We start from the raw sequence: 25,151 nt of genomic DNA, 5'->3' as shown, positions 1-25,151 counted from the left end.
TAGACACATTGAGAGATTTGGTTGTGTTGTGTTCCAGGCTCTTGAGTCTAGACGTAGAGAATTAATAAGGATTATGTTGTGGCTGTGTTGTGTTCCAGGCTGGGGCTTCAGCATGGGGACAGAGTTCCAGTTCCACGGCTGGAGGGTGTTTGTGCTGGTCTGTGCCCTGCCTGCCATCACCTCCCTGGTGGGGCTCATGTTCATGCCTGAGAGCCCCAGGTTCCTCCTGGAAGTAAGATCTGTTTTCTCCAACTAAAAGATTGTTCACAGATGAACAGTTCAGGAACGTTATACTCTGGGTTTAACCTATTGTGTCGATAATTATTTTTTTTTGTCGAACACTGATTTTGTTGAATAAAACAAAACTGATCGATAAAAAGAGTGAGGACTACTATCCTGAGGTTTCACTCAGAGTATGTGGTTGTCTTTGTTAGAATGCCAAACATGACGAGGCCTGGATGATCTTGAAGAATGTCCATGACACCAACTGGAGGGCTAAGGGCCAGCCTGAGAAGGTCTTCCAGGTGAGTGGCGATACGACAACAGTTTGACAATAAATAACACGCCCTTGAAGGGCTGCTTTGCCGTTTCTCAGCATCACAGAATATCATGAAACCTAACTAGGGGAGTGACCATCATTTCATTCCCGTCAGGTGACCCACATCAAGGCTCCGAAGACCAATGAGGATGAGTTCATTGAGATCCAGAGTGCCACAGGGACGGCTATACAGCGATGGGCCGTTCGAACCCTCACTCTGTGCAAACTGGTAGGCCCCAAAATGTCCTGAAAACAAACGTGTTACCTAATGAGACCAACATTAACAGTAACAGGCTATTAGTAGGTGACGTGTCACTATGCCATGTTTTCATTGCAGATACTGAGGAATGTTGCTTCTCTCTTGGGACCTGAGCTGAGACTGAGTACGCTGTTCATGGCCATCATCTGGTTCACCATGGCCTTCAGGTAAATATATGTACAATATATGCGATGCCAAAGAGGTAAGAGTGTATATATAGTGTGTGCAGCTGATTGTAAATATATCAAGACTGTATCACAAATGGCACCCAATCAGGAAGCAAAAATACTGTATGTGTATTCTAACGTTGGTTGTCAATGTTCCTTTTTACATTGGTCCAATATCTCTTGTTACCATTGTGTTTCAGTTACTATGGACTGGGTGTGTGGTTCCCTGACATGATCAAATACCTGCAGCAAGAGGAGTATGAGTCCAAAGTCAAGGTGTTCCATAGAGAGAGAGTTGAACGCTTCCACTTCAACTTCTCCCTGGAGAATCAGATCCACAGAGAGGGAGAATACATCAATGACAAGTATGGCACCTCTATCGCCCCCTTCTGGGCCTTCTCATTACCATGTGTAGTAATATTACAGTCATTTCATTATCATGTCTCTTTAATATGGCAATGTAACATATCATTCTATCTAAGTATGGTGCCCAGGGGCGCAACTTTGGTTTTAGAAGTGGGGTGGACATAATTATAATAATATATTTATTTTATTTTATTTTTTCTGCATGGTCCTAAAGCACACCATTGCCTCCATTTGTATCACATTCCAATTATAAAACTGGGGGGGGGACAAAAAAGCATGTCTGAATGTGGGGCCCCATCCCCAGTGAAAGTTGCGCTCCTGATGGCGTGTATAATTTCTTTCAAAATTCGACTGACAATTTTGGAGAGGGATAGTGCTGTCTGCCATTCTAGCATGTAACCATTAGTTAGCTGTGTGCCACTTGGTCAAAAAGTCAGGAATCATGCTTTTGTGTTCCATCCCTTTAGGTTCATCAACATAGAGATGAAGTCTGTAAAGTTTGAGGATTCACTGTTTGAAGATTGTTATTTTGAGGACATCAAGTCCACTGAAACAATGTTTGAGAACTGCACCATCAGATCCACCGTCTTCTATAACACAGGTGGGAGCCGCTGGAGGTGTTACAGTAGGCCAACCAATGCATCACATTGTTGACAAGTTTAACCCTTTGGAAAGTTTCCAAAAGCAAAAAAGGTTAAACGGAGATTGAACTTTTGCAATAATCAGGTCCTGCTCAATATGAATGAAACATTGTGACCATACAGTGTCTAATGCATGCCAGCATCATCAATTACTATTGCTATGTTTCACTGTAAAACGACAGTACATATTGACCAATGGACTAAGAATTGCAAAACCATGCATGTTGCTCCGTGTATACTATTTATGTATTATCAATGCCATTGTCACATTTCCTCCAGACCTGTATGAGGAGAAGTTCATAGACTGTAAGCTGGAGAACACCACGTTCCTCCACAACAAGAGGGGCTGTCACCTGGACATCGACGAGGAGAACGACGTGCTCATCTACCTGGTCAGCTTCCTGGGGTCCCTGGCTGTTCTGCCCGGCAACATCATATCAGCTCTGTTCATGGAGAAGATAGGCAGGGTCAAAATCATAGGTGAGTAGGTCTGCATTGGACAAAGTACAATGGTAAAAGCTTCCTTTCATTTGAGCTGTATTAGCTCTTACAATGGACAGGTAGGACAAGTGCAGATACTGTGTAGAGCAGCAGCTCAGCTATTGCTCCCCTGGGATTCTGCTCTGCAATTGTCAGATGAGAAAGGTGTTATGAAGTTATATCTATGGGTGTGAGCCTTGAAATATGATCAAGGAACATTGAAGTGTGAATGAATCGTACCGCACACCTCACGGCTACATCACCCTCTGCACACGACGTGCCACTGAGCTAAGCGACATTCTACCGTGAGCCCGCTCTTCTCCTCTCTCTGCAGGCCTCTCCATGCTAATCTCAGCTGGGTGCACCTTCTTCCTGTTCCTAAGCTTCAGTCAGGCGGCCATCATAGCCTGGCAGTGTCTGTTCTGTGGGGTCAGCGTGGCAGCATGGAACGGCATCGAGGTCATCACAGTGGAACTCTACCCAGCCTCCAAAAGGTACTGTACAGCAATTTCTTAGATTAGGCCTATTGGATATATAGCTAGATTATTCTATATCGTATAATTGATTTTTATACTCTTAGAACTACGTATGTCAACCCATTATCAGAAAGTTATAAAGTTAGTTTCCTGTGGTTACTTAACCTGTGTCCCTAACCTCCTCCCACAGAGCCACAGCGTTTGGGGTGTTGAATGCCCTGTGTAAACTGGCTGCTATCCTGGGTAGCTCCATCTTTGCCTCCTTTGTGGGGGTCACCAAAGTCGTCCCCATTCTCCTCTCCTGCGCTGCTCTGGTGTGCGGAGGCCTGGTTGCCCTCAAGCTACCCGAGACCCGGGAGAAGATCCTCCAGTGAGGTGGTCATACTGGCCAAAAGGTCAAAGGTGCCAGGAGCAACCTTTACAGGTGGAGTTACTCTGAGAGACACACAGGCATTAAGCAAGATTGGCTGTGACCAACAGGAATTGACAGGAGTTTTTTCCAGCAACATATTGAGAACCTTTAAAAACATGCAGTATGCTTCATTGTCTGTTCTGTCTCACCAGTTATGATGTGTTTGGAGTGAAATTCTTTAAAATCTACTCCGTATATAAATTATTCTTGGGACCAAATTGACATTTTCTCTAATTCAATCGCTTATTTATCAGTCTATGAATCCTAATTTGCCCTACTAATGTATGATACTGTACATCTGAGACGAGATGAAAAATCTGAACATGTATAAACCTCGACGGCGTCTTTGGTAACCAGAAACAGATTTCTGGTCATGGAAATCTTTCCCCAGTGCCATTTTGAATTCACATACTGTTGTTTTGTTCTGCCAGAATTACGTTTTTTTATTTTTTATCTTGGCCCTGCCTCAATGAATAGCTCTCAACTCATACCCTCTACTTTCTCGCCAAAATGTAAACTCTGTAGACTGTAGCACTCCCTCCCTGTTTTTGTCTTGTGTTACAATCAACCTACGGTATGGAGTCGGGGGAACAGCAAATATCCTTCACCACATCTGTACTGTATTTTTGAATTTCTAACTTTAGTTGAGTGTTAAGAAGTTATAGTCCATCAGTAGGTCGCCACAAGAGAAACAACATAGAACTGCAATTTACTGCAGGATTTGACCGTTCCATTCTAATATTATTTTCCTGATGAATATGCCCTTGGAAACCACGATAAATCGATTTCTTTTGTCGACTTTTGTGGTCCAACTTCACAATTGAATCTTACTAGCAACTTAATTTAGCAAACTGTTTGGTCCATGAGTGTGTTTGTGCTTGCTTGTAAATGTTATCAGTTTCAGCCTCCACGTTACTGCACATGATGCTCTTGGCTGTGCTTTATTTGTGTTGTCTATGCGACGACATCTTTCGTTTTTCTGTTTTAAGTGGTACCACATAGAAATATGAAGGAAAATGTATTTTACAATATGTGGGGGAAATGCTCTTATTGTATTGGGGATGGGGGATTCACTGAAGCACACCGTGCTGTTACTGATAACTGTCGACTGAGTTGCATGTGGGTGTGTGGGTGTTATCTACCTACCAGGTAATGTTTCTGTGTCTTTTTCATGTGTTGTTCAAAAAGCAAGTCGTCTGAATGATGTTTGCTGTCTGTGTCAATGTAAATAACTGACTGGATTGTAGCCTGTACCGGCTTGAATTAACAATCACTTTAGTTAGTTTAAGCATTCATAAGCTGTTTCTTGTCAAGTATTGAGGAGCCAATTGCATTTATTTTCCAATACAAAACAATACTTTTGCCAATTATTTCTGTCATACTAACAATCAAACAGTTACATGCTTTGCTGTTGAAACACTATTTTACATTTGACTATCGTTATTGTATCTACACTATATTCACACAATAACGTAAGACATTTTTAAATAGAGAAAGTTACAAAGAAAGAATGAAGGTGATATTGAATTATCCTTCTTCAAAGTGTAGCTTTGGTTTCCTTTAGCTAGTCTATCGAGCACTTGTACCATCCTCCGGAGGTAGACACAATCACATTATTGCCGATACATGATGTAGTAATTAATACTTGTTATATCTCTCTTGAAAACATACATGGAGCTGTTATCAACTGAGCTGCAGGAAGTTATCCGCCTTACCTGAATGCAGCGGTTCTGTCGAGTCGTAAGGTACACAGTGTTTTCAATAAAAACCTGGTTTCTTTCTCAAGCACATGTTTGAACTGCATCACCGCGGTTATCAAGGGATCGGCTTATGAATACAGTTCTTGGGCGGTTTGTTTTTCTGATTTAGTTTGTGTGTCCGTCATTGTAAAACAGAAAAAGCCATGCGTTGTTCTTTGATTTTTCTATTTTGATCTCAAAATATTGTATGTCACGGTAAAAGACATTCATTTCACATACATGTTTTGTTTTGTGACTGTGAAAAAAAATAAAAACCAATCTATCAGTGTACTGTGAGCGATGTCTGGTTTCTACTTGGCATCAGCGCTGTAATATGCCACTCGGTGATAGACAGACCTGGTTGGTTCAGGTTTCTCCAGTGATATGAAAGGTGTAAAACACGAGCATGAGGAACTACACAACTCTCATAACGCATTCATTCTGAGTTGGAAACATGCTCTCTTTACGCTTGGTTGAGATGTTTCGAGTCAGACATAGAACCCATTCAGGGCTTCCCGTCATTTCACCTGTTTTGAGTGGGGGGACATTGGAGGCGTGGGGGATGGTCCTCAACAGAGAGCATTGAAGGGGGGGGGGGTAGATTTGTGGGTGGTGATGTTTACTCTACCAGAGGTGTGAAACAACTCACTTCCCCAGGGACAACATCAGGACACTGGGTCCAATACAAGAGTAAAAATGGGAGCTGTGGATATTTATAGGTAGGGCAGGACAGAATACTAACAGTGAATCAATCATATTCCTTGGTTTGCATATTGTATGAGGAATTGTAAACAATTATACAGGACATAATAGAGGTTCACTGCTATACAAATATGAATCTGGTGAAAATCCATCACAGCTCTTCTCTAAAACCACAAACTGGGTTCTAAGGCAAAAACTAGACTCACTGCTTTAAACAACTGTGGAGTGCTGAATGTGCGCCCCTGGGAAGGCTTGGGCCATGTCAGGCAGGCTGAAGGTTCTGGTTGCGTGGGGGGCGGACAGGACAGGTGCCAGCTCTGTCTCTAGCTGTAACTCTGAGGTGCCAAAGGCCACCACAGGCCCACTGGCCTCACCCCCGCAGTCCCACTGGCCCCTCTCACCCCGACCAGGGTGAGCCTAGGGTCACTCAGGGCCAGGGCAGCTGGGGATGGGGATGGATGCCAATCGTTGTACAATGTGTACAATAATGGAACACTGCAATACAGATACACTACTGGCTCCACTTAGAAATGTGACTGAGAATGATTGGGAAGCATGTTCAAGTATCCGGTAGCTCAACTCACAAATGAAATGAACACATTTTCTTTTGTGGTTTGAATGTTTAGTCACGTAAGGAAATGCAAAGTTGTGTGTACAGCACAGTGTAATCTGGGTCATTTTTTTTCTCTCACAATGTCCAGATCTAGACATTCTATTCACAGCTATATACTATATCTACAGAGGGAAATTCAGTGATCTTGACCTGTTCACCAAGGGTCGAGATGGGTCATGTAATTCCTAATCCTGCACTGTTTCCCATGGAGATGTTCACGAGTTAACAAAACCAGGCTTCAGGATAAACATAAACGTGTGAGGAAAACCCCCACGGACCTCCCCCAGTCTCAGTCCCAGTGTATCAGGTGGGCAATGCATCTATTGCTCATGGTGCTACTAGCAGTTGCATAACTATCAATAACATTCTCTTTGGCTCATATTTGAATTCATGTCAATGTATGTGTGTTGGTGTGGGAGGGGTACAGATGTCTCATTCAGGATGAATGTTCATATCTACTATGGCAGCCTAAAACCACAACATGACAGGTCAACCGGTCACAGAGTACACCGATGGTCAGTTTAGGTTCAGAGAAGAGTCAGGAGTGACTCTCTCACAGCCGAGGCGTCACTTGGCACCCCTAATAAGCTCAGCTAAAGACACAACCACTGTGTGAATCTGTAATGGAAAGTCACGCCACACGTGTAACTGGGACTAAAGAGATAATCAAACATAATTAAGACCTTTCATAGTGGGCTGTGATGACCAAAATGTACACACAATGCCATGCCCTGGGAATGGTATGCTGTAACTGACTTACATTGTTAAAAATTATATTACGCAGCAGTCTTTCAAATGTTCCCTATGTTATATCAATGATTAATGATCAAGTGATGGATTGATTGACAATTATTATAAATATTCAATAATATTTCATTTAATGTGTAATAATGGCTCTATATGCATAAACATTTGTTTCAGTCATTGTCATTGGAGCAATTATTTCCCGAAAATTCAGCCTCTGAACCACTATGGTCTAAATTAATAACTTGTGAACAGTGGCCTTTTTCAAATCATTGGCTGATGTAACTCATGAGGGAAATGATTACAAAACCAGATGATTTGAGACCACAATGGCAAAAACATTATGAGAGCAAAAATGTTTATTGTTTTGGTCAGGGGTCAAATTTGACACGTCTCTCTCTGAGCAGCAGTAGTATGATTTCCCAGCAGAGGACTGCATGGTGGAGCCTCTCTCTGTCCAGTAGGGCTGAGCTCTGGGAAGCTCTGAGAAGCTCTGGGAAGCCATGTTGATGGCCTGAGAGGGCCTGCAGAGGTGTCACTTCACACCTCCGACTCCTGCATAAAACCAGGGCTCTCCTCTTCACCAGCCCACAGGCCAAGCTCTTCAGTTCAGTCCTACCGCTCAACACGCAGGACAGGACACAGACAGACAGCATGGATATGTCTGCCCCTCTTCTCAGCAACTATGGTGTTGGTGTTCAGTACCACTGGAGTTATCCCAGTTCGGACTCTGAGTTTTATAACGTCTCCTCTCCAGAGACCTGCATCCTCTCCCCTTCTGCCTACATGGACTTCTCATCCTCCTGCCTGCCTCGGGGGACCGCCACAGAACCTCACAGGTCCACACACTCTGGAGGAGCCAAGGCGTCCGCTTCCCCATCCTCCAGCGACGAGGGAGGACACTCCGGAGGGAGGATTAGAAAGAACCGCTCCAAGAACCCCAGCAAGCAGAGACAGAGTGCCAGCGAGAAGGAGAAGCTGAGGATGAGAGACCTGACCAAAGCCCTCAACCACCTCAGGACCTACCTGCCCCCGTCTGTGGCTCCGGCTGGACAGACTCTGACCAAGATCGAGACGCTGCGCCTCACCATCGGCTACATCTCCCACCTGTCGGCCCAGCTAGAGCTCAGCGAGGAGGCTGTGTGTCAGAGGAAGGAGCTGAACCTCCCTGTGTCAGGACACCACGTATCGCCTCAACAAGACTCTGTGGGCCTGTGCCAGTTCAACACCTCCTCCTCAGGGTACTGCTGGGGTGAGGAAGCAGAGGTGGGGAGACGTGCAGGGCAGGAACAGATCCTCCACACAGCTACGCCCACGTACCCGCTCCACAACACTGGGATGGAGAGGCACCCACTCAGCAGTGAGATGGACACGTGTGCTTACGACAACAGCTTCAACTCCAGTATGGATTCGCTGTTGGAATCGCCAGAGTATGCAGAGGCTGCACAGTCATGTCAGGTATGTACAGATTCAATGTACAGTATTTAGATGTTCAAATATTTTTCCATTTATATGGTCAATGACAAGTTTTATTGCTGTTAATTTTGTTTACTCACAATAATTGGTATCACTCATTGCAATTTTTCAGTTTGATGGTTTTAAGGAAATTAGAAAATCTGTTTGAACCATTAAACAAAATATTTTTTTTCTCCTTCAGATATACAGAAAAGATGTCCACTATCAGAACATTCCTCAAGACTTCTGGATGTAACAGACGTCCTCATCAAGAGAATCTACTGTCCAGTCATAGACGTTTACTTTGATCTACAGAGTATTTATATGTTAATATAACTAATTTCTATTATTTCCAAATTCTAGATTTTACACAACGTTCATTGTAAATACAAAACTTTTTTTAAGTGTATAATAAAATATGAACTAATAACTAACTAATGTGTCTTTGGCTATTCCTGTATTTAAAAGTAAGAGTTTTGTAAGTAAATTAGCAAGTTTGTAAGTAAAGAAGCATTTTAAGTTGTAAGTAACAGTATTGAAATGTTATTAATATATTAATGGAATATTCTGTACTTTTAAGAGAATCTACTGTCCAGTCATAGACATTTCAATCTACAGAGTATGTATTTGTTAATATAGCTAGCTTATTACTTTCAAATTCTAGATTTTATACAACGATCATTGTAAATACAGAACCTATTCTAAAATGTATAATAAAATATGAACTAATAACTAACTACTGTGTCTTTGTCTATTCCTGTATTTGATTCTTAAGGGTTTTGTAAGTAAAGTAGTACGTTTGTGAGTAAATAAGCATTTTAAAATGTAAGTAACAGTATGTAAATATTAATGGAATATTTTGTACTTTTTCTGTCTAGACGGTTTTACTTCCTCCATAAAAGTCAGCCCACACCACCAGACATTTACAGAGGCATATGACACGGAGTGCATTTTGTGATTATGGAACACAGCATGGCAGATTTGCCAGCATTATAACTGCTGTGATAGAAATAAACTCAAACAGTCCGACTGCCAGCTAACATAACCACAGCACCAATTGAATGAAAGCGAGCGCTCTGTAGGTCAAAAACGTCATTTTCAAACCAATATTTTAAATGCATGAGTAGCCTATACCTTCCACATCAGTACACACACTGAGGAAAGAATAACATAATCAAGAATGACTATGAAACACAATATCAAATTAAGATCCTACATCTGTACATACCAAAGCTTCAATCATTGGTCTATTGTATGCTTCCACACAATCTCCTTAACTTCAGAACACTGTTTATCTTTCACAGAGAAGCTATAAGTCAGGACCCACACTCCCCTCTGACATTAGCATTCTAATGACCCCTCTTATCCTAGACCAGATAAAGAGCTTAGCACTCCCATGCTAATACAAGGATGAGAGAGTACTGGTTAGAGCCCTGGTGGGCACAGTAAACAACAAGCTATTTTTGCCCTGGATCATAAATCAGATGCATGGAGGATAATTAATGAACTCCTTCACTTATCTAAAATCTTTAACTTTGACTGAAACCATGGATGCTGGTAACCTGTTGGTAGAAATGACTATATTGTAGCAATAAACAGGTAGATCAAGCTTGGATCAAGTGCCATGTCGTGGTCAGTATGCCACGATGTGGCAGAGACTGGAAGTGCTGCCATTCCACACACGTGTCACAATATCAGCTATGTATCGGCAATGTATCAGTATCAACTATGTATCAGCAATGTAAAAGTAGCAACTATGTATCAACTATGTATCAACTATGTATCAACTATGTATTGACTATGTAACAGTATCAACTATGTATCAACTATGTAAGAGTATCAACTACGTAAGAGTATCAACTATGTAAGAGTATCAACTATGTATCAACTATGTATCAACTATGCAACAGCATGAACTATGTATCAACTATGTAACAGTATCAACTATGTATCAACTATGCAAGAGTATCAACTATGTAAGAGTATCAACTATGTATCAACTATGTATCAACTATGTAACAGCATGAACTATGTATCAACTATGTAACAGTATCAACTATGTATCAACTATGTAACAGTATCAACTATGTATCAACTATCTATCAACTATGTAACAGTATCAGCTATGTATCAACTACGTATCAACAATCTAACAGTATCACCTATGTAACAGTATCAACAATGTATCAACTATGTATCAACTATCTAACAGCATCAACTATGTATAAACTGTGTATCAACTATGTATGAACTATGTAACAGTATCAACTATGTAACAGTATCAACTATGTATCAACTATGTAACAACTAAGTAACCGCATCAACTATGTAACAACAATGTAACAACTATGTAACAGTATCAACAATGTAACAACTAGGTGACAGCATCAACTATGTAACAACTAGGTAACAGTATCAACTATGTATCAACAATGTAACAGTATCAACTGTGTATCAACTACGTAACAGCATCAGCTATGTATCAACTATGTATCAACTATGTAACAGTATCAACTATGTATCAACTATGTAACAGTATCAACTATGTATCAACTATGTAACAGTATAAACTATGCATCAACTATGTAAGAGAATCAACTATGTATCAACTATGTAACAGCATCAACTACGTATCAGCTATGTAACAGTATCAACTATGTAACAGTATAAACTATGTATCAACTATGTAACAGTATCAACTATGTAACAGTATCAACTACGTATCAACTATGTAACAGAATCAACTTTGTATCAACTAGGTAACAGTATCAACTATGTATCAACAATGTAACAGTATCAACTGTGTATCAACTACGTAACAGCATCAGCTATGTATCAACTATGTATCAACTATGTAACAGTATCAACTATGTATCAACTATGTAACAGTATCAACTATGTATCAACTATGTAACAGTATAAACTATGCATCAACTATGTAACAGAATCAACTATGTATCAACTATGTAACAGCATCAACTACGTATCAGCTATGTAACAGTATCAACTATGTAACAGTATAAACTATGTATCAACTATGTAACAGTATCAACTATGTAACAGTATCAACTACGTATCAACTATGTAACAGAATCAACTTTGTATCAACTATGTAACAGCATCAACTATGTATCAACTATGTAACAGTATCAACTATGTATCAACTACGAATCAACTGTGTAACAGTAACAACTATGTATCAACTATGAATCAACTATGTATCAACTATGTAACAGTATCAGCTATGTATCAACTATGAATCAACTGTGTAACAGTAACAACTATGTATCAACTATGAATCAACTACGTATCAACTATGTATCAGCTATGTAACAGCATCAACTATGTATCAACTATGTAACAGTATCAACTATGTAACAGTATCACCTATGTAACATGATCAACTATGTATCAACAATGTAACAATATCAACTGTGTAACAGTATCAACTATGTATCAACTATGTAACAGTAACAACTATGTAACAGTATCAACTATGTATCAACTATGTATCAACTATGTAACACTATCAACTATGTATCAACTATGTATCAACTATGTAACAGCATCAACTATGTAACAGTATCAACCATGTATCAACTATGTAACAACTATGTATCAACTATGTAACAGTGTCAACTATGTATCAACTATGTAACAGAATCAACTACGTATCAACTATGTATCAACTATGTATCAACTATGTAACAGTATCAACTATGTAAAAGAATCAACGATGTATCAACTATGTAACAGCTTCAACTACATATCAACTATGTAACAGTATCAACCATGTATCAACTATGTAATAGCATCAACTACATATCAAATATGTAACAGTATCAACTATGTAACAGTATCAACCATGTATCAACTATGTATCAACTATGTAACGGTATCAACTATGTATCAACTATATAACAGTATCAACTATGTATCAACTATGTAACAGCATCAACTATGTAACAGTATCAACCATGTATCAACTATGTAACAATATCACCTATGTATCAACTATGTATCAACTATGTATCAACTACGTAACAGTATCAACTATGTACAAGGATCAACTATGTATCAACTATGTATCAACTAAGTAACAGTATCAACGATGTAACAGTATCAACTATGTAACAGTATTAACGATGTAGCAACTATGGAACAGTATTAACTATGTATCAACTATGTATCAACAATGTATCAACTACGTAACAGTATCAACTATGTAACAGGATCAACAATGTATCAACTATGTTACAGTATCAACTATGTATCAACTATGTATCAACTATGTAACAGTATCAACTATGTAACAGTATTAACTATGTATCAACTATGTAAAAGTATGAACTATGTATCAACTACGTATCAGCTATGTAACAGTATAAACTATATATAAACTATGTATCAACTGTGTAACAGTATCAACTATGAATCCTCTATGTAACATTATCAACTATGTTTCAACTATGTAACAGTATCAACTATGTATCATCTATGTAACAGCATCAACTATGTATCACCTATGTATCAACTATGTAACAGTATCAACTATGTAACAGTATCAACTATGTATCAACTATATATACACTATGTAACAGCATCAACTATGTAACAGTATCAACTATGTAATAGTATCAACTATGTATCAACTGTGTATCAACTATGTAACAGCATCAACTATGTATTAGCTATGGAACAGTTTAAACTATCTATCATCTTTGTATCAGCATTGTAACATTGTCAACTGTGTATCAACTATGTAACAGTATCAACTATGTAACAGTATCAACTATTTAACAGCATCAACTATGTATCAACTATGTATCAACTATGTAACAGTATCAACTATGTATCAACTATGAATCAACTGTGTAACAGTAACAACTATGTATCAACTATGTAACAGTGACAACTATGTAACAGTATCAACTATGTATCAACTCTGTATCAACTATGTAACACTATCAACTATGTATCAACTATGTATCAACTATGTAACAGCATCAACTATGTATCAACTATGTAACAGTATCAACTATGTATCAGCTATGTATCAACTATGTATCAACAATCTAACAGTATCAACTATGTAACAGTATCAACAATGTATCAACTATGTATCAACTATCTAACAGCATCAACTATGTATCAACTATGTATCAACTATGTATCAACTATGTAACAGTATCAACTATGTAACAGAATCAACGATGTATCAACTATGTAACAGCATCAACTAAATATCAACTATGTAACAGTATCAACCATGTATCAACTATGTAACAGCATCAACTACATATCAACTATGTAACAGTATCAACTATGTAACAGTATCAACCATGTATCAACTATGTATCAACTATTTAACGGTATCAACTATGTATCAACTATATAACAGTATCAACTATGTATCAACTATGTATCAACTATGTATCAACTATGTAACAGTATCAACTATGTAACAGGATCAACTATGTAACAGTATCAACCATGTATCAACTATGTAACAATATCACCTATGTATCAACTATGTATCAACTATGTATCAACTACGTAACAGTATCAACTATGTAACAGGATCAACTATGTATCAACTATGTATCTACTAAGTAACAGTATCAACGATGTAACAGTATCAACTATGTAACAGTATTAACTATGTAGCAACTATGTAACAGTATTAACTATGTATCAACTATGTATCAACAATGTATCAACTATGTAACAGTATCAACTATGTAACAGGATCAACAATGTATCAACTATGTTACAGTATCAACTATGTATCAAGTATGTAACAGTATTAACTATGTATCAACTATGTAAAAGTATGAACTATGTATCAACTACGTATCAGCTATGTAACAGTATAAACTATATATAAACTATGTATCAACTGTGTAACAGTATCAACTATGCATCCTCTATGTAACATTATAAACTATGTTTCAACTATGTAACAGTGTCAACTATGTATCATCTATGTAACAGCATCAACTATGTATCACCTATGTATCAACTATGTAACAGTATCAACTATGTATCAACTATATATACACTATGTAACAGCATCAACTATGTAACAGTATCAACTATGTAACAGTATCAACTATGTATCAACTGTGTATCAACTATGTAACAGCATCAACTATGTATCAGCTATGGAACAGTTTAAACTACCGTTGAATTGAGATTCTACTTTGTCTCTGTACGGACGCTTAGCTTGTTTGATAGCCTTGCGGAGGGAATAGCTGCACTGTTTGTATTACAGTCCACGTGATGGAAGCAGTCTTGGAGTGTGGAGTCAGCTTGGTCGGACCAGCGTTGGACAGACCTCAGCGTGGGAGCCTCTTGTTTTAGTTTCTGTCTGTAGGCAGGGATCAACAAAATGGAGTCGTGGTCAGCTTTTCCGAAAGGGGGGTGGGGCAGGGCCTTATATGCGTCGCGGAAGTTAGAGTAACAATGATCCAAGGTCTTTCCACCCCTAGTTGCGCAATCGATATGCTGATAAAATTTAGGGAGTCTTGTTTTCAGATTAGCTTTGTTAAAATCCCCAGCTACAATGAATGCAGCCTCCGGATAAATGGTTTCCAGTTTGCAAAGAGTCAAATAAAGTTAATTCAGAGCCATCGATGTGTCTGCTTGGGGGGGGATATATACGGCTGTGATTATAATCGAAGAGAATTCTCTTGGTAGATAATGCGGTCTACATTTGATTGTGAGGAATTCTAAATCAGGTGAACAGAAGGATTTGAGTTCCTGTATGTTTCTTTCATCACACCATGTCACGTTAGCCAAAAGGCATACGCCCCCGCCCCTCTTCTTACCAGAAAGATGTTTGTTTCTGTCTGCGCGATGCGTGGAGAAACCCGTTGGCTGCACCGCCTCGGATAGCGTCTCTCCAGTGAGCCACGTTTCCGTGAAGCAAAGAACGTTACAGTCTCTGATGTCCCTCTGGAATGCTACCCTTGCTCGGATTTCATCAACCTTGTTGTCAAGAGACTGGACATTGGCAAGAAGAATGCTAGGGAGTGGTGCACGGTGTGCCCGTCTCCGGAGTCTGACCAGAAGACCGCCTCGTTTCCCTCTTTTTCGTTTTTTTTTTTTGGGTCGCTGCATGGGATCCGCTCCGTTGTCCTGTTTGTAAGGCAGAACACAGGATCCGCGTCGCGAAAAACATATTCTTGGTCGTACTGATGGTGAGTTGACGCTGATCTTATATTCAGTAGTTCTTCTCGACTGTATGTAATGAAACCTAAGATGACCTGGGGTACTAATGTAAGAAATAACTCGTAAAAAAACAAAAAACTGCATAGTTTCCTAGGAACGCGAAGCGAGGCGGCCATCTCTGTCGGCGCCGGAAGTAATATGTGTATCAACTATGTAACAGTATCAACTATGTTTCAACTATGTAACAGTATCAACTATGTTTCAACTATGTAACAGTATCAACTATGTTTCAACTATGTAACAGTATCAACTATGTTTCAACTATGTAACAGTATCAACTATGTTTCAACTATGTAACAGTATCAACTATGTTTCAACTATGTAACAGTATCAACTATGTTTCAACTATGTAACAGTATCAACTATGTTTCAACTATGTAACAGTATCAACTATGTTTCAACTATGTAACAGTATCAACTATGTTTCAACTATGTAACAGTATCAACTATGTATCAACTATGTAACAGTATCAACTATGTTTCAACTATGTAACAGTATCAACTATGTTTCAACTATGTAACAGTATCAACTATGTTTCAACTATGTAACAGTATCAACTATGTTTCAACTATGTAACAGTATCAACTATGTTTCAACTATGTAACAGTATCAACTATGTTTCAACTATGTAACAGTATCAACTATGTTTCAACTATGTAACAGTATCAACTATGTATCAACTATGTAACAGTATCAACTATGTAACAGTATCAACTATGTTTCAACTATGTAACAGTATCAACTATGTTTCAACTATGTAACAGTATCAACTATGTATCAACTATGTAACAGTATCAACTATGTTTCAACTATGTAACAGTATCAACTATGTTTCAACTATGTAACAGTATCAAAAATGTATCAACTTTGTTTCAACTATGTAACAGTATCAACTATGTATCAACTATGTATCAACTAAGTAACAGCATCAACTATGTATCAACTATGTAACAGTATCAACTATGTATCAACTATATATCAACTATGTAACAGCATCAACTATGTATCAACTATGTAACAGTATCAACTATTTAACAGCATCAACTATGTATCAACTATGTACCTGTCACGCCCTGGTCTTAGTATTTTGTGTTTTCTTTATTAATTTGGTCAGGCCAGGGTGTGACATGGGTTTTGTATGTGGTGTGTTTTGTCTTGGGGTTTTTGTTAGGTATTGGGTTTCTAGCATAGTCTATGGCTGTCTGGAGTGGTTCTCAATCAGAGGCAGGTGTTTATCGTTGTCTCTGATTGGGAACCATATTTAGGCAGCCACATTCTTTGAGTGTTTCGTGGGTGATTGTTCCTGTCTCTGTGTTTGTTTGCACCAGATAGGCTGTATAGGTTTTCACGTTACGTTTGTTGTTTTTGTATTGTTCGTTTTTTCATCGTCATTAAAAATGTATCAAGAATACCACGCTGCATTTTGGTCCGGCTCTCCTTCACCGCAAGAAAACCGTAACAGAATCACCCACGACAACAGGACCAAGCGGCGTGGTGACAGGCAGCGGCAGGAGGAGCAGCGATCACAGGACTTCTGGACTTGGGAAGAGATATTGGACGGAAAAGGACCCTGGGCACAGCCTGGAGAATATCGCCGCCCCAAAGAAGAACTGGAGGTGGCGAAAGCGGAGAGGCGCTGGTATGAGGAGGCAGCACGGCGACGAGGATGGAAGCCCGAGAGTCAGCCCCAAAAATGTATTGGGGGGGGGAGGCCCACAGGGAGTATACCTACGCCAGCTTCCTGTGCTTACCGGAGGGCTAGAGAGACCGGGCAGGCGCCGTGTTATGCTGTGGTGCGCACGGTGTCTCCATTGCGGGTGCATAGCCCGGTGCGGTACATACCAGTTCCTCGTATCGGCCGGGCTAGAGTGGGCATCGAGCCAGGTAAGGTTGGGCAGGCTCGGTGCTCAAGAGCTCCAGTGCGCCTGCACGGTCCGGTCTATCCAGTACCACCTCCACGCACCAGCCCTCCGGTGGCAGCTCCCCGCACCAGGCTTCCTGTGCGTGTTCTCGGCCCAGTATCACCAGTGCCAGCACCACGCATCAGGCCTACAGTGCGCCTTGCCTGTCCAGCGCTGCCAGAGCCTTCCTCCTCTCCAGCGCTGCCGGAGTCTCCCGCCTATCTAGCGCTGCCAAAGCCTTCCTCCTCTCCAGCGCTGCCGGAGTCTCCCGCCTGTTTAGCGCTGCCAGAGCCTTCCGCCTCTACAGCGCTGCCGGAGTCTCCCGCCTGTCCAGAGCTGCGAGTCTGCAAGGAGCTGCCAGTCTGCAAGGAGCTGTCAGTCTGCAAGGAGCTGCCAGTCTGCAAGGAGCTGCCAGTCTGCAAGGAGCTGCCAGAGCTGCCAGTCTGCAGGATGCCGCCAGAGCTGCCAGTCTGCAAGAAGCCGCCAGAGCTGCCAGTCAGCATGGAGCAGCCAGAGCCGCCAGTCAGCATGGAGCAGCCAGAGCCGCCAGTCAGCATGGAGCAGCCAGAGCCGTCAGTCAGCATGGAGCAGCCAGAGCCGCCAGTCAGCATGGAGCAGCCAGAGTCGCCAGTCAGCATGGAGCAGCCAGAGTCGCCAGTCAGCATGGAGCAGCCAGTCAGCATGGAGCAGCCAGAGCAGCCAGTCAGCATGGAGCAGCCAGAGCTGCCAGTCAGCATGGAGCAGCCAGAGCTGCCAGTCAGGATGGAGCAGCAAGAGCTGCCAGTCAGCCAGGATCTTCCAGATCCGCCAGTCAGCCAGGATCCGCTATTCAGCCAGGATCCGCCATTCAGCCAGGATCCGCCAGTCAGCCAGGATCTGCCAGAACTGCCAGTCAGCCAGGATCTGCCAGAACTGCCAGCCAGCCAGGATCTGCCAGAGCCAACTACCTGCCTGAGCTTCCTCTCAGTGCTGAGCTTCCTCTCAGTGCTGAGCTTCCTCTCAGTGCTGAGCTTCCTCTCAGTCCCGAGCTACCCCTCAGTCCCAAGCTACCTCAGTCCCGAGCTGCCCCTCAGTCCAGTGGGGCCCTTGGTGAGGACTACTAGGCCAGGGTCGGCGGCGAGGGTCGCCTATCTAAGGACGCGAGGAAAATGGACTAAGACTTTGTTAGAGTGGGGTCCACGTCCCGCGCCAGAGCCGCCACCGTGGACAGACGCCCACCCGGACCCTCCCCTATGGGTTTAGTTGTGCGGTCGGGAGTCCGCACCTTGGGGGGGGGGGGGGGGTTCTGTCACGCCCTGGTCTTAGTATTTTGTGTTTTCTTTATTAATTTAGTCAGGCCAGGGTGTGACATGGGTTTTGTATGTGGTGTGTTTTGTCTTGGGGTTTTTGTTAGGTATTGGGTTTCTAGCATAGTCTATGGCTGTCTGGAGTGGTTCTCAATCAGAGGCAGGTGTTTATCGTTGTCTCTGATTGGGAACCATATTTAGGCAGCCATATTCTTTGAGTGTTTCGTGGGTGATTGTTCCTGTCTCTGTGTTTGTTTGCACCAGATAGGCTGTATAGGTTTTCACGTTACGTTTGTTGTTTTTGTATTGTTCGTTTTTTCATCGTCATTAAACATGTATCAAGAATACCACGCTGCATTTTGGTCCGACTCTCCTTCACCGCAAGAAAACCGTAACAGTATCAACTATGTAACAGTACCAACTATGTATCAACTATATATCAACTATGTAACAGTTTCAACTATGTATCAACTATGTATCATCTATGTATCAGCGTTGTAACAGTATCAACTATGTCTCAACTATGTAACAGTATCAACTATGTAACGGTATCAACTATGTGTCAACCATGTATCAACTATGTAACTGTATCAACTATGTAACAGTATCAACTGTGCATTAACTATGTAACAGCATCAACTATGTATCAACTATGTAACAGCATCAACTATGTATCAACCATGTATCAACTATGTATCAACTATGTAACAGTATCAACTATGTATCAACTATGCAACAGTATCAACTATGTGTCAACTATGTAACCGTTTTGTAACAGTATCAACTATGTATCAACTATGTAACAGCATCAACTGTCTATCAACTATGTATCCGTTTTGTAACAGTATCAACTATGTGTCAACTATGTAACAGCATCAACTGTCTATCAACTATGTAACAGTATCAACTATGTATCAACTATGTAACAGTATCAACTATTTGTCTACTATGTTTCAACTATGTAACAGTATCAACTATGTATCAACTATGTAACAGTATCAACTATTTGTCTACTATGTATCAACTATGTAACAGCATCAACTATGTAACAGCATCAACTATGTAACAGCATCAACTATGTAACAGCATCAACTATGTAACAGCATCAACTATGTAACAGTATCAACTATGTAACAGCATCAACTATGTAACAGCATCAACTATGTAACAGCATCAACTATGTAACAGTATCAACTATGTATCAACTATGTAACAGTATCAACTATGTATCAACTATGTATCAACTATGTATCAACTATGTATCAACTATGTAACAGTATCAACTATGTATCAACTATGTAACAGTATCAACTATGTATCAACTATGTATCAACTATGTATCAACTATGTATCAACTATGTAACAGTATCAACTATGTATCAACTATGTAACAGTATCAACTATGTATCAACTATGTATCAACTATGTAACAGTATCAACTATGTATCAACTATGTAACAGTATCAACTATGTATCAACTATGCAACAGTATCAACTATGTGTCAACTATGTAACAGCATCAACTGTCTATCAACTATGTATCCGTTTTGTAACAGTATCAACTATGTATCAACTATGTAACAGTATCAACTATTTGTCTACTATGTATCAACTATGTAACAGCATCAACTATGTAACAGCATCAACTATGTAACAGCATCAACTATGTAACAGCATCAACTATGTAACAGCATCAACTATGTAACAGTATCAACTATGTAACAGCATCAACTATGTAACAGCATCAACTATGTAACAGCATCAACTATGTAACAGCATCAACTATGTAACAGTATCAACTATGTAACAGTATCAACTATGTAACAGCATCAACTATGTAACAGCATCAACTATGTAACAGCATCAACTATGTAACAGCATCAACTATGTAACAGCATCAACTATGTAACAGTATCAACTATGTATCAACTATGTAACAGTATCAACTATTTGTCTACTATGTATCAACTATGTAACAGCATCAACTATGTAACAGCATCAACTATGTAACAGCATCAACTATGTAACAGCATCAACTATGTAACAGCATCAACTATGTAACAGTATCAACTACAGTTGATGCCGGAAGTTTACATACACCAAATACATTTAAACTCAGTTTTTCAAAATTGCTGACATTTAAACGTAGTAAAAATTCCCTGTCTTAGGTCAGTTAGGATCACCACTTTATTTTAAGAATGTGAAATGTCTGAATAATAGAAAACTTAGGTCAAATGTTTTGGGTATCCTTCCACAAGCTTCCCACAATAAGTTGGGTGAATTCTGGCCCATTCCTGACAGAGTTGGTGTAACTGAGTCTGGTTTGTAGGCCTTCTTGCTCGCACATGCTTTTTCAGTTCTGCCCACAATTTTCTATAGGATGGGGCCATAGGATTGAGGCTTTAACTTCCTGACTGATGTCTTGAGATGTTTCAATATATCCACATTATTTTCCTTCCTCATTATGCATCTATTTTGTGAAGTGCACCAGCCCCTCCTCCAGCAAAGCACCCCCACAACATGATGCTGCCACCCCCGTGTTTCACTGTTGGGATGGTGTTCTTTGGCTTCCAAGCCTCACCCTTTTTCTTCCAAACATAATGATGGTCATTATGGCCAAACAGTTCTATTTTTGTTTCATCAGATCAGAGGACATTTCTCCAATAAGTAAGATCTTTGTCCCCATGTGCGGTTGCAAACCATAGACTGGCTTTTTTATGGTGGTTTTGGAGCAGCGGCTTCTTCCTTGCTGAGCAGCCTTTCAGGTTAAGTCGATATAGGACTCTGTGGATATAGATACTTTTGTACCTGTTTCCTCCAGCATCTTCACAAGGTCCTTTGCTGTTGTTCCGGGATTGATTTGCGCTTTTAGCACCTAAGTGCATTAATCTCTAGGAGACAGAATGTGTCTCTTTCCTGAGAGGTATGACGGCTGCGTGGTCCCATGGTGTTTATACTTGCGTACTATTGTTTGTACAGATGAACGTGGTACCTTCAGGCGTTTGGAAATTGCTCCCAAGGATGAACCAGACTTGTGGAGGTCTACAATTTGTTTTCTGAGGTCTTGGCTGATTTCTTTTGATTTTCCCATGACGTCAAGCAAAGAGGCACTGAGTGTGAAGGTAGGCCTTGAAATACATCCACAGGTACACCTCCAATTGACTCAAATGACGGCAATTAGCCTATCAGAAGCTTCTAAAGCCATGACATACTTTTCTGGAATTTTCCAAGCTGTTTAAAGGCACAGTCAACGTATTGTATGTAAACGTCTGATCCCCTGGAATTGTGATACAGTGAATTATAAGTTAAATAATTTGTCTGTAAACAATTATTGGAAAAATTACTTGTGCCATGCACAAAGTAGATGTCCTAACTGACTTGCCAAAACTACAGTTTGCTAACAAGACATTTGTGGAGTGGTTGAAAAACAAGTTTTAATGACTCCAACCTAAGTGTATGTAAACTTCCAACTTTAACTGTATGTAACAGTATCAACTATGTTTATTTTTATTTATTTCACCTTTATTTAACCAGGTAGGCAAGTTGAGAACAAGTTCTCATTTACAATTGCGACCTATGTAACAGCTTTGTAACAGTATCAACTATGTATCAACTTTGTATCACCTATGTATCAACTATGTATCACCTATGTAAAAGTATAAATTATGTATCAACTCTGTATCAACTATGTATCAACTATGTATCAACTATGTAACAGTATCAACTATGTATCAACTATGTATCAACTATTTATCAACTATGTAACAATATCAATTATGTATCAACTATGTAACAGTATAAACTATGTATCAACTATGCATCAACTATGTATCAACAATGTATCAACTATGTATCAACTATGTATCAACTATGTATCAACTATGTATCAACTATTTATCAACTATGTGTCAACTATGTAACAGTATCACCTATGTATCAACTATGTAACAGCTAGGTATCAACAGCTATGTTTCAGTATCAACTTCTGAGTGGCGCAGCGGTCTAAGGCACTACATGCAAGAGGCATTCCTACATTCCCTGGTTCGATTCCAGGCTGTATCACATCCAGCCATGATTGGGAGTCCCTTCAGGCGGTGCACAATTGGCCAAGGTTTGGCCGGAGTAGGATGTCATTGTAATAAGAATGTGTTCTTAACTGACTTGCCTAGTTAAATAAAAACTATGTAACAGCTAGGTATCAACAGCTATGTATCTGCCATGCATTAGATATTTAGCCATAATCTATGCATCAGCTATGTATCAGTTATGTATCAAGCCGCAGAGAGACAAACTGATCCTCAGGTCAATAGAGACACCGCTTTGGCACCTCTCAGTCTGGGGAGAGAGTATGATCCCTTATCTTAACAACCCTAATGTGAGAGAGGATGAGCTAGGATATGCATATCACTGGAGAGGTGAGGTGTTGGATATCTGAGGAATTAAAATGAAGCGCCTGTTTCATCAGCTTGCCAAGGGCATTTGATGTGTTAATAGAAAGCTTAAACCAGCCAAACACACCAACAAAGGAAAATAATTAGACCTATGTTGTTTACCTGAAATATACAATTCACCATGCAAGCTGGGAATAAAACTAGTTCACGTTGATTTGCTAATCAACCTAAGATCATAAAGATGGCAAGATTTTCTTATGCTTATCCCTTATTCTGGTTAAAGGGACCATCATCACATGTTAGAAATCTCCTCTAGAGTTGAGAAGTATATACAACAAAAGAAAAGAAAACATACAAAAATAATATTTCATCATTCAAAATTGATAATACAAAAAGTTATGAGTGTTAGAAAATGTAACACCGACAAAATACTACTACGATACAAAGTCATGGCAAAGAACTATGTCTCATATTTTGGCTTCACTAACCTCGGTGAACTAGCCAGTAGCTAAACACTCATAATATTACATTTGCAATACATTCAGAAGGGTCAGATTTAGAGGTTAGGCTGAGGTTATGAGAGGAGACGGGAATGTTACCTTCTGACCTGTTCTTCAGTGCATCTGTCAGTTCTGTCAGTGCCACAGAGGTGTCTCCTCACTCACCATGCTTCCTTTAAAAAAATAGAATGAAATCAGTCAGTGGAGAGTCAACTACTCTAGTAGTTTTAATTCTACCCATTCTCCTTCTTTTATTACCAAATTTGGCTCTACTGTGGAATGTGGGCATTGTATTTGTACTCACTGTAGAAATTAATAAGAACCATTGGTTGTGTTGCTGTGAGACACGCTATATGTGTGTGTGTGTGTGTGTGTGTGTGTGTGTGTGTGTATTCTGGCCATGTTTTAGGTCTCATCAACACAGCTCTACACCTATGAGGGAAGGGGCTAAATGTGACTCTCTTCTGTGGGAACATTCTCTTATGACCGGTTCCACAACCACTGCAATCCACACTCCCGGGGTGGGAAAGGTAGAGGTGCCAAATAGCACCTCAGGCCCAGAAACACAGCTAAGACCACAAAAACACAATGTTATTTCTGTGCACAGGGGTTATGAATATGGAAAAGGAGTTAGAGGTTGTTTATGATCAAATGACTCTTTCCAAAAGTTGTCATTAGAGCCCAGTTTCAAGTTTTGTATACAGACAATTACTATAGACTAGTTTTCACCCACATGTGTGATATCGCATTGAGACATCCCCAGACAATTACTATAGACTAGTTTTCACCCACATGTGTGATATCGCATTGAGACATCCCCAGACAATTACTATAGACTAGTTTTCACCCACATGTGTGATATCGCATTGAGACATCCCCAGACAATTACTATAGACTAGTTTTCACCCACATGTGTGATATCGCATTGAGACATCCCCAGACAATTACTATAGACTAGTTTTCACCCACATGTGTGATATCGCATTGAGACATCCCCAGACAATTACTTATTTTTGCATCCAGTGACTAATTCAATTGCTGCATAGAAAGTCACCCATCACCTTGATCTTGGCAGAGCCAATCTCTTCAGATCAAGACTCGCTATAAATTGTGATACAACATTTAATGTACTCAGCATGAAGGGAGAAAAAACAAACAATATGGTTGGCAAATAATAGTCAAAACAGCTATATTCCCTCTGTTTCCCAAGGCAGTGTAGGAGTTGTCTGCTTGTCTAAACAGAGGAG

The 25,151-nt window shown here is 40.1% G+C and overlaps 2 protein-coding genes across 4 annotated transcripts in view; both read left to right on the top strand.

The window, feature by feature from the left end:
- The window catches only part of sv2bb (synaptic vesicle glycoprotein 2Bb), a 39,586-nt gene extending 34,219 nt beyond the window's left edge, over nucleotides 1-5,367 (top strand). For all 3 annotated transcript variants that reach the window (XM_021568291.3, XM_021568282.3, XM_036953023.2), the window contains 9 exons: nucleotides 99-232; nucleotides 435-524; nucleotides 654-767; nucleotides 876-964; nucleotides 1,165-1,329; nucleotides 1,798-1,931; nucleotides 2,251-2,451; nucleotides 2,786-2,945; nucleotides 3,118-5,367. In XM_021568291.3, coding sequence (XP_021423966.2) covers nucleotides 99-232; nucleotides 435-524; nucleotides 654-767; nucleotides 876-964; nucleotides 1,165-1,329; nucleotides 1,798-1,931; nucleotides 2,251-2,451; nucleotides 2,786-2,945; nucleotides 3,118-3,301 — 1,271 coding nt within the window. In that variant the 3' untranslated portion in view covers nucleotides 3,302-5,367. The remainder of the gene's footprint in view (nucleotides 1-98; nucleotides 233-434; nucleotides 525-653; nucleotides 768-875; nucleotides 965-1,164; nucleotides 1,330-1,797; nucleotides 1,932-2,250; nucleotides 2,452-2,785; nucleotides 2,946-3,117) is intronic.
- A 2,349-nt stretch (nucleotides 5,368-7,716) lies between these two features.
- On the top strand, nucleotides 7,717-9,328 carry mespbb (mesoderm posterior bb). The gene is made up of 2 exons (XM_090214924.1): nucleotides 7,717-8,595; nucleotides 8,795-9,328. The coding sequence occupies exons 1-2, from the start codon at nucleotides 7,792-7,794 to the stop codon at nucleotides 8,846-8,848; spliced, it is 858 nt and encodes a 285-aa protein (XP_090071050.1). The 5' UTR covers nucleotides 7,717-7,791; the 3' UTR covers nucleotides 8,849-9,328.
- Nucleotides 9,329-25,151: the final 15,823 nt, after the last annotated feature.

This window comes from Oncorhynchus mykiss, chromosome 2 (genome assembly GCF_057628025.1).
Source record: "Oncorhynchus mykiss isolate SJ-2025 chromosome 2, ASM5762802v1, whole genome shotgun sequence".
NCBI classification, from domain to species: domain Eukaryota; kingdom Metazoa; phylum Chordata; class Actinopteri; order Salmoniformes; family Salmonidae; genus Oncorhynchus; species Oncorhynchus mykiss.
This window is presented reverse-complemented; position numbering and strand designations above follow the sequence as displayed.